The sequence below is a fragment of the Sceloporus undulatus genome, chromosome 4, assembly GCF_019175285.1.
Source record: "Sceloporus undulatus isolate JIND9_A2432 ecotype Alabama chromosome 4, SceUnd_v1.1, whole genome shotgun sequence".
Taxonomy (NCBI): Eukaryota; Metazoa; Chordata; class Lepidosauria; order Squamata; family Phrynosomatidae; genus Sceloporus; species Sceloporus undulatus.
Window position 1 is genome coordinate 239,637,189 of NC_056525.1, and position 10,918 is coordinate 239,648,106.

Below are 10,918 nucleotides of genomic sequence, written 5' to 3' on the forward strand. Positions count from 1 at the left end.
ATAATCATGGAATAACCAGCAACACATCATTCACGTGATTTCCATGTGAATGATATGTTGCTGGTTATTCTCTGGTTATTCCCAGGATGATGATGCTTTAATCATGATGTCATGTGAAAATGTTAATTGCGATTGCATGATTTCCATGGGAAAATCACTGTTTAAACTCCCAATTTCCCCCTGATTTCCCTGTGTGATAAATTCCCTAGTCAAACCCAAGAGAGGCACTGTAACCTCTTTCCACACGATTGCAAGAACTAGTAAGAGTTGCTGGTACTGCTTGGAATAGTTGGAAGAGCTCCAAACCAGATGCTGCAAGCTTGGGAGAGCCCTATTTCATCAATGACCGTACAGAGACCATCAGTGTCCACAACCCAGGTTTCCCAGGTCTTCTCTTCTCCAGTCTTCAGGAGGATGGGGAGGAATCTCAGGGCGAGAGTACAGTCTTGAACACTGTGTATGCATATATTTTGGTCATTTTTAAAGAATTTTTAAAATCAGAATGGTGCATTCCCCAACTCATACACTCCAATATTTGACAGATGAAAATTGGGATACATGCATTCAAACAACATCAGGGTGTAGCCACAATGTCAGAAGTTATTAATGAGCAAGAACATGTAAGTTAGGAGAGGCAGCAGCAGCTGGATTTTGCCCAAGCCTATTGATAAGGGAAAAAATCCATCCTTTCCCTTCCCGTCTGCTGAATTAATTTAATACAGTGCGCCTGCACCATACGCGGGTGTGCCATAAGCGGCCTTGAGCATACGCACTCAAGCCACAGGGCGCACGCGGGGCAGAAGGGGCGGCGCATCCCATTCAATTGAATGGGCGCCCGTGCCCGTTGCACCTTGCGCGCACCCATGCCGCCGCGCACGAGCCCCATTGTTTCCAATGCATAGGCGGAATCGAGCATAGGCGGAATTCGCCTTACGCGGAGGGATCCGGAACGGATCCCCCGCGTAAGGCAAGGACGGACTGTACAAACTACTTTTATGCTTTAAACTCCATTTGCACCAATTGAAGTAACTGAGGGCAAAGGGGATGGGAAGCGGAAGGAGAAAAGAGAAACTGGGACATTTTTTAAAGCATCTGAAAAAGTGGAATGGCAGGATTAGTCATGGCTGTTCCTGTCTTGCTAGAACATTTGGAAGGTATAGCAACTGTGATTGTTGCTTAATGATCAGGGGCTGCCTCTCGTACCACCACACTTGTAGCATAGCCAAGGCCCACTAGTTGTGACAATTACAAGGGGCCATCGGTAGATTTCAAGTTTTGATCCTAAAATCTCAGGAACTGGGTTAGTCCTAACCTTGCAATCCTATCCACCACTTCAGAAAGTCCAGGCTCTAGTAGCAGACAACCAGTGGCTAGGATAAGGCGTGGGTTGTGTTTGCACTGAGATAATTGTATAAGGTTTTTTTATAGCCCAGGGTTAGATGGATTGCTTAGCCCTGCAGAAGTATGGTTATGCTGGCTGGGGCTACTGAAGGCTTAAGTCTAAAAGAACTGAAGAGTTAAAGCAAGGGAATTCCGTGACCCTTGAAATTTCTTGGACTGTAAGACCAAGAAGCCTTAACCAGCAGAGCCACAGGAGAGATATACAAGGAGCTGAACTACATGGAGGGCTGCATTAAACTTTGATCATAGATCCCCAAAACACATCTGTATTATAATCTAAAATGGTTTCTGTTTAGAGTAAACAAACATACATATCTCAGGAACAGATGGGCCTCCAAGGGTGATGAACTCTTCCTTTTTCTTGTTGTCATGTGCCTTTATGTAATTTCCAACTCATTGCGACTTTAAGGTGAACTTATTGTGGGGTTTTCTGGGGCTGAGAGTGTGTGACTTGGCCGAATTCACCCAGTGAGTTTCTGTGGCTGAAACCCTGATCTACCAAGTCATAGTCAAACACTCAAACCACTACCTCAATTTCTTTCTTTAGAGATCTTTAAATAGAGGCTACATAGGCTTCTTCCAGGAGTGCTGTAGTTATATGTTACAGAATGGAATGGGCAAGATGGCCTCTTCCAATGTTATGATTCTATGCTTGATCCCAGTTTCACCATATTTTGACTTTTATCTAATGAGACAAAACTGGAGACCATAATAAGGTTTTTGACCTAATCCACCAATTACTCCCAACTCCCTCCAAACACACACTTCATATTTTTTGCAGCTGTGGGGTCTAGAATGCATATTTATAAACTAATTTTGTCCAGATCTGATAGATATGTGCATGTGCCTTCAGTCACCTGTTGACTAATGGTGACCCCATGAATTTCCTAGGGTTTTCTTAGGCAAGGAATACTCAAAGATGGTTTTGCCAGTTCCTTCCTCTGAAATATAGCTTACAGCACCTGGTACCACTTTCTGATCTCACATTCAAGTACTAACCAGGGCTGACCATGCTTAGTTTCCAAGATTAGATGGGTTCTGGTGCCTTCAGTGTATTTAGGTCCTTAAGATGTAAGGATCTTTCAAATTGTTCCAAATAAGATATGTTCCAACATAGCTCCTTGAAGCCTTTGAATTCACATGGCTCTTTGAGTTTTGCTGTGTTTTGACACCTCTGTATTCACTCATTCTGAAGTTCTGAACTTGTCACCTCATCACCATACCCACAAGTTTTGCATTTCTATGGCTGTTCATACAGTCTGATTATAAAAATCCTTCCTGGGCCCCAATTGACTCTGATGACTCTGTGCATATAAAGAAGTAGACCAAGTTTACAAAAGCTTATGCTACAACTTTCACAGTCTCAAAGTTAGTTTCAAAGATCCCACAAGATACCTTTGCATACTTTTATCCTTTACTATCTTTGCTTCCCAATGTGACACTCAACTTCCACTTGGGGTTACCTTCTGCTTACGTCTCACAACACTGCAAAAGAGATGAAGGTGAGGAGGGAAAGAATTTAAATTGTAGCTTTCCAAAATGTAATTTTGTTCCCTTTATGTGGTGACATGCAAAGATTTCAGCAATGGAGCAGACAGTTGGCTGAGCTCCTAGACATAACTTGGCCCTCAACAAGGTCAGGCAACTTGTGGCCAACCAGAAGTTTCCCCCTACTATTTGCTGTGCTAGTCAGGACTCATGAGCATTGTAATCCAACAGCTAAGGGGCCACTTGTTCTTCATGCATGCAAACTTGGCAGAAAGCCAAGCACTTCCTCCAGTCCATCTGCCTTGGTCCAGGCCTCGGAGGTGGAGAAGAACTGCTGGACCTGATCCCATTCCCCACCACAACTCCCTTCTCCTTTTGTGTCGTGTCTTCTTAGATTGTAAGCCTGAGGGCAGGGAACCGTCTAACTAAAAGATTGTATGTACAGCACTGTGTAAATTTACAGTGCTTTATAAATAAAGGTTAATAATAATAATAATAATAGTAATAATGTGGTCCTCCAGATGTTACTGAACTTTATCGCACTCACAGTATTGCATTGCCCAGCAGCCTTAACCAGGATGGTGAGGAATGCTGAGAAATGCAGCTTGAAACCTCTGAAAGGCTACACTTTGCCCACCCCTTCCCTCGACACTCTGAGTCTTGGCTAACCCTTCAAATTGTCTATGACATGATTCAAACAAAATCATTAACTGGATCTGGCAAAAGAGAACATGACCTGGAAATGAGGACACGGGACAGACAAAAAGAAGGGGCGAATTCCTCCCTCCTTCAACTCTCTTTTTCTCTCCTTTGTTTCTTAAGTAAGAAGTTCTATTCTGCCACAATAAAGGTGTTTGTATAAAAAGGTCAAGGCACTCTGCTGCTCCAGTTACATAGCACAGATCACTGTATCAAACTAAACACTACACTTCTGTTTATGTACTGTAGCTGCCAAGGATTAATTATGCGGTTCAAATATCATGCTTGTTCGAAAACACATAAAAGACATTCCCTATTAGAGTTCTGCACAGTCATTGATTAACATGACCTACAGCTAGAAGCAGAGCTTGGCAAAATTGCTTTTGCAGGCCACAATATCCCCACACCACAACCCTCCAGCCAGTGTTGCCAATGGCTAATACAAACATCAGTTTGGAAAGGAAGGCATTTGGCTTCCCTTCTGCAGATGGGATGAAAGCCCCATAGAATTCACTGGGACTTTCTTCTGACAACTAGCATTCTTTTGTCTGTCAGAACTGGAAGAATAAGCTAGCAGTTTAAAACAAATACACCTCCATCCATCCCATCTTTTGCCAATGAGCAAAAGTTTGAAGTTACACAGATGTAAATATAAGTCTACCAGCCTCCACTGTTTAAGTCAGACTCCAGGACAGTGATTCTCAAATATTGGTCCTCCAGGTGTTTTGGACTTCAACTCCCAGAAACCCCATCAAACCTGGCCAACAGTCAGCAATTCTGGGAGGTGAAATTCAAAACATCTGGAGTACCCAAGTTTCATAATCCCTGTTCTAGGAATAGTTTCTCTAGTATTCTTTATTAATTCCTAAGTATTCTGACCATACTTTTCTACCCTAAGATGCTCACTTTAGCTTTCACACTTTGAAAGCACACAATTCAAGCAATAGAAACCAATAAATCAAAATCAGGACAGTTAAACATATTCAGTAAGAATTACTAAAGGCTATAGAAATAGGTTTGCCTTCACAATACACTTAACAACTAGAGGGAGAAGGAGCTAGATGGGCAACTCTCAAGAGTGTTTTGGTGCCATGAGACATTGTTCTTGTCTTGCTGTTCATATCTGGGGTGATGTCACAATGGGATAGGATTCCTAGTAGCAAGGCAAGGCCAACTTTCTCCAAAGGTTGCACTGGATGACCTAGAAATTACTAGAAAGAGCACTTCTCTAGGTATTTGTAGGTTTTCCAGCACAATTCTATGGTCAGCTTCCAGTGAATATTGGTCACAGAGGTGCACTGGAGGATCTAGAGATTCCTAGAGAGGTGTTCTCTCAAGTAGAAAAAAAAAAGTGACTTTTTTATTGGCAGTTTTTCCCACTTTCACAGGGGTCCTGCATCCCTAACCTCAGTGAATGTGGAGGACCCACTGTATTTACATAGGGCCCAAACAGACTGGCCAAAATAAAGCTGTTTCAGGTCACTTTGGAGGTATGCTGTTTAAATGACACACACATCTTAAGAGACCAGAAGCTGTGCCAAAGCTGCACTTGTCCTCAGAGGCTTCTGGCCTCTTAGGACGCATGCATCATTTAAACAGCATACCTTCGAAGTGAACCGAAGCAGCTTTATTTTGATATGTCTCTTCAGGCCCTTAGTAAGCTTTTTCCCTCCCAGCCATTGTGGCATCAGGACTCACCCTCTGCCCTGCCCTGCCCTGCCCTGCCGTGTTCTGCTGTGCTCTGCTCTGCTCTAAGGCCTTGGGATGATCCTGGATTGGCACCGTATTCTGCCACCTGAGCTGGGCACCTGACTTCAGTTAATGAGAAGACTGGCCCTGAAGCCAGGGCATCAAAAGTGGCAGAATCCTGTGCAGTCTTAAAGGCTTACAATTTGCTCCAAGGCTCCAGTGTACAATATACTTTATTCACAGTCTCACAGGAGACCTTGGACCAGTAGATACTGTGCCAAACAAAAAAAAAAAAAATGCCTGCAGAACTGTTACAGTGGTGGGACAAATGCAAGCATAAACTAAACATGTTGAAAATAAACTTAAAAATAATAAAAAAAACATTTTAAAGGAAGCAGTGACTTGTGATACTCACAAACGTCCTTCTGTTCTCCCTTTCAAGAATCTCTCTTTCTCATCCCCAATGTTTCTCCAAATGCCCTCTCAACCTTTTCTTCAATCAAATTTGTTAAGACAAAACTTCACTTCAGCACATTGTTTTGCTAGACTGAGTAGTCTTTTGACTGATTCCTTTAGTTTTGCATCCTGGGGTGATTCAATCCACAGGCATCAGCTGGAGAAATGATTAGCTTTTTTGACCTAAAACCTTCAACTTTCCTATTGATCAAACTGCCATTAAGCATCATTAAACAATTGCCGGTGTTTCCTTTGGTAGGATGGCAGACTGACAGATACACTATAAATGTAACAGAAGAGCTTCTCCCTTCTTTTATTGCTGCCTTTTACAGCCATCCAACAGGCAGAAAACCAACAGGTGAAGCTCTTCTTCTTTCTGTTTTGGATATTAGTTGGGGAAACCTCTTTGGCTGCATATCTGCTTCTCACTTATGCATTACAAACACAAGGACCGCTTTTTGGAGAGGTACAAAGTGGCAATTCCAAATTGGCAGGAAAAGCAAAATCATTTTGAAAGTTTCATTTTGCTGCATCCATGATTACCTCTTTATTTTTCTTGTTACTACACCTATGCTTTTCAGTCACTGCCTGAGAAAGGAATAATTCAATAAGCTAGGGCTTCTTTCGAAGGAACATTTTGCCTCCTGAATGCCCACCTGTCACAAAGATCTGATGTGTTGAAAAATGTACTAGAAAAAGATGGTGCTCCAAAGTGTTCTTTAAAGCTGAGCAGCAGATGAGATATGCAAACAGAGCAGAATGAATTCAGTCTAGACAGCTCCTGCTTAGCATGCTGGAGAAGGAGCTAATTAATGGACTAATTAGCAGTTAATTAGAAATGATTGCCAAGCCTGGGACTGGAGATTCCTTTGATCTAGTTATTTATGCAATTCTAGATCTCCACTAATAGTTTGGATTTAATAAAGTTATCTTAATTGAGATGCAAATAAGTCACACAGTTTGCAGTTATTTATGTCCTGTCAGAAACACAGATACAGATAAAAAAAAACAACTTTCAGGAAACAATGCTGAAAATGAAATAAATCAGGTTCTTTTAGGGTTTTCTGTGATAAGGAAAGTTGTGTCTACAGAATTTCTGCCTGTTCAGACTAAGATTGCCAACGTTCTCCTCCTGTAAGGGGTCCTGCCCATTTAACAGCTCCTTCAAAAAACAGAAATAAAGCTAGCAATTTCCCCCTGGCTATTCTCTGTCAAGAAAGACTTAAATAAAGCTGCAATTCTCATTACTTACACACCTGTAAAAAGTACAGGAGCCACACATGGGGAAAAATCTGGCAACCTCCCACTGCAGGGAAATATATATCCATGTTGCTCAAATCTATTCCTAAACTGTGAGTTTCAGAATACTGTGCACCAACATTGCTATCTATTTTCTTATTGTTTTATAAAATGTGATTTGTTTAGATAATTGGCTCTATAGCCCGCATCACCTTCACTTTCTTTGGACTCACCCAGAATCTACAACTAGAGAAAATAATATTGTATTACTTGAAGAGGAAGTTTGCATGTTGAAGATTTCATTTTCTCTTTGTTGTCGTGCGCTTTCAAATTTTTTCTGACCCTAAGGCGAACCTATCAGAGGGTTTCCTGGGGCTGAGACTATGTGACTCATGCAAGGTCAAAGTCACCCAGTGGGTTTTCATGGCTGAGCAGGGAGTCAAACCCTGGTCTTCAGGGTCGTAGTCCAGTGCTCAAACCACTACAGCATGCAATTCTCTGTATCTACTAGGTAATACTATATAATTTTGATCCAACTGACTTTTTACAAAAGCCAAGCATACTAACCAAAATTAATCTCCAGAACTGCTAACAAGGGCTGCATCTACATTGCAGAAATGATCTAGTCTGACACTTCTTTTAACTACCATGGACCAATGCTATGGAATTTTGGGGACTGTAGTTTTGTGAGCCATTTAGCCTTCATTGTCAGAGACCTCAGATGCCACAACAAACTACAATTTCCAGAATTCCATAGCACTGAGCCATGGCACAGAAAGTGGTGCCAAAATGGATTATTTCTGCCGTGTGGATGAAGCCAAAAAGGCTTATTATGTTTATCTGCTCTCTGCCTGTCTAGGAATGTGTGTATTTCTGGGATATAAACAGATATAAGCAAGGGCCAGCTTTCATGTTTTCAGAAATGTGAGTCACCATTGCTTCTTTATTCCAGCATCCTTTGCATCATCTAACAGAGAATAAGCTATTGTGTCTGTACCTGCTATTTCAAGACTACTGTAAGCCCCAGAGCCACAACATTTAAACTATGTTTTGTACTTGCCTATTCCATCCAGTGTATGGGCTAGCCCAAAAGACTTTGAAGCCTCTGCAGAAAGAAAAAGATGGTACCATCCCATTCCATGAACAAAGGTCCACTGGACTAGCAGCTGATTCTTCTTTCAACACTGGTATTGGAAGAGTATCACTGATCACATCTGAGCACAACTAACTAGCTTCAATGGCTGCCAAGAAGACCTCCTAGCACAGTGTCTCCCAAACTTTGGTCCTCCAGATGTTTTGGACCTCAGCTCCCAGAATTCATTATTGTTGGTTAGGCTAACTGAGACCTCTGGGAGTTGAAGGATCCCAAACGACCTAGAGGACCAACGTTTGTGAAACATTGTCCTAGCACATAGCCTTTTCTCTTGCTACTACCTCCTAGCTTCTGCTACCTCTGAAGCACCTATCTCACTCCATCTCGTTGTAAAGCTGGCCCTGATACCACCTCAACAGTTCTTCTTCTTCTTCTTCTTCTTCTTCTTCTTCTTCTTCTTCTTCTTCTTCTTCTTCATATTATTATTATTATTAACATTTATTTATAAAGCACTATAAAATTTGCGCAGCACTTTACATAATAAGGGTCAAATAAAATAAGGAGGGAAAAAATGAATAAAAACCTACCAAGTGGTATACAATCTAAAACAATGACATTTCATGATTAACATATCTCTATAATAATAATAATAATGATGATGATGATGATGATGATGATAATAATAATAATAATGATAATAATAATTTATTTATATCTCACCTTTTCTTGAAGGAATCAAGGCAGATTACCAAACAAAGATAACAGAAAGATACATACTAACTAGTATACAATAAAGACAAAGTAAGCAGCAGATTAACAACCAGTAATTTGGAATGCTTCCCTAGAGTGTCTTCAATTCGGCCTTAAAATTAGCCAAAGAAGTGATAGTTCTTAATTGTGTGGGGAGGAATGACAGCCTTGTCATACAAAAATGTTACAACCTAGTGGAGTAGAATTCAAAGATATAGCCATGTTAGTCTGTAAAATCACTATGTAAAGAAATCTTGCATGTAAAGAGTCTACAGACGTTCATGCTACCAACTTCTTTCTTTCAGCTAGCCTTAAAGGTGCTACAAGATCTCTTTACAACCTAGTAGAGTGTTGTAGTCCAAACAATAACATTTGAAAGCATTGCTTTTGCCCCATATGCCATTTTGTCTTTCTGTGGAAAGAAGGGGGAAGGAGCTGTAATAAGAATAAAAAGACAATGCTGCACAATAGCTGTGCATGTTTACTTGGACACAAATCCCTCTGTATTCAATAGGGCTTATTCTCTGTAAATCTGCAAAAGAAATACATTTCTGCTTCTCTTTATCTAACAAGGCAAAAGGGAACAAGCACAGATGTAACAAGAATTTAATTTAAATTTAAATAATGTCATATTTAAACTATAACATTTAAATAATTTAAAACATGGTCTCTGAGGAGTTATCCATACTGTAAAAATAATACCAATAGAATGTGGATTGAATCTTTGTTGTCCACATGCATTTCAAATTCACCCAAGTAAGTTTGGGGAGGGAGCAACTGCCCAAAACACCACTTAACCCAGGATAATCGATCTTGTTCCCCCCCCCCCCAAGTTCTCCTAAAAGATTTGCATTATCGGTGGTGTGAATAACCAATGTGGATAAACCAGGATAAAACTCATGATGCCGCATCATCCACTCCATCTTTATTTGAATGCTGACATGCGTGAACAACAGAACTCTCAGACGTCCATTTCGGATTTTAAAAAATAGTGTGAAGAACAAAACCAGAATGCATGAGTGATATTATTTGGAGAATCACACTAAAAACAACAATATCTGAATAAACCCCAGTAGTCTGAGGTCTCTTCCAGTATTCTGTTCCACTGACCTATTGAATCAGTGCAATTTCTGAATTTTTTTAATTTAAAAAATAGACTGTTCTGCATAACAGCAATTAGAAATCCAACAGGCGACACTCTTTTGATTACTATATGCCTATCTTGGGAGAAAGCTGCACCAGTTAGATTTCTGCCTGTTTCAGAGTATTTTTAAAGTGATAGCAGTAAAGTGATACGTGCCACTGAGGGAAACAAGAATGGCTAACTAGCTTCATTCATAACAGGAGTAAAGAAGATGGAAGGTAATTTTGTGCCTCAAGTGTCTGAAATTTAAATCAGAACGTGAAGGGGGCAAATGTAAAATTAGCAACAAAATTAACTTATAACAATTTGCCACAAAGCACACGTCATTTTTATTTAAAAAATTACCTGGTAGTCGATACTGCATGCATTGATTTGTCTGTTGCCCGGTCACTATTGTTGGAGACTAACCAGTTGCCTGAGCTTTCTTCCTTGGCTTGCAATAAAAATGGTTTCTAGTCCCAGAAAGCTGCATCTACTAAATCTGTCTCTTTTGGAAGTAGGGAGGGCAACAAATAACAGAAGTCAAGGCATTTGTAGCAGCTCAGCCACTGACCTGGATTTTACCAGGCTCCAAGGCCATTTTCCCCCACCCTTTGCCCAGGCCTAGAAGACTTCTCTCTCTCTCTCTCTCTCTCTCTCTCTCTCTTTTCCCTCCAAAATAAACACAGTAATTATTTTCTGGACATAATTCCCATCACAATTCTGATTGAAAAATGGAGCTGCTTAGGAAGGCTTACAAGATGACATCTGTTCAATGGCAGACATTTTGGTCAGGACGGGAGCCGCTGGAGATTTTTTGGGGGGCAGGAGTGGGGAGAGATGAAATTAAATTGCTGTACAGATGTGAAACGATGGATAGAAAATCAGGACGTTCTCCTTCTTACGACCGTTGTTTTGGCTGCTTGCTTTAAGTAGTGGAAAGGTTTCCATGACTGACAATATCGGTGGGTCCAGGGAGT

At 40.8% G+C, this 10,918-nt stretch overlaps 1 protein-coding gene across 1 annotated transcript in view; it reads right to left on the reverse strand.

The window, feature by feature from the left end:
• Window positions 1-10,342, reverse strand: part of NDRG1 (N-myc downstream regulated 1) — a 110,592-nt gene extending 100,250 nt beyond the window's left edge. Inside the window, exon 1 of the mRNA XM_042461873.1 lies at window positions 10,305-10,342. Coding sequence (XP_042317807.1) covers window positions 10,305-10,327 — 23 coding nt within the window. The 5' untranslated portion in view covers window positions 10,328-10,342. The remainder of the gene's footprint in view (window positions 1-10,304) is intronic.
• Window positions 10,343-10,918: the final 576 nt, after the last annotated feature.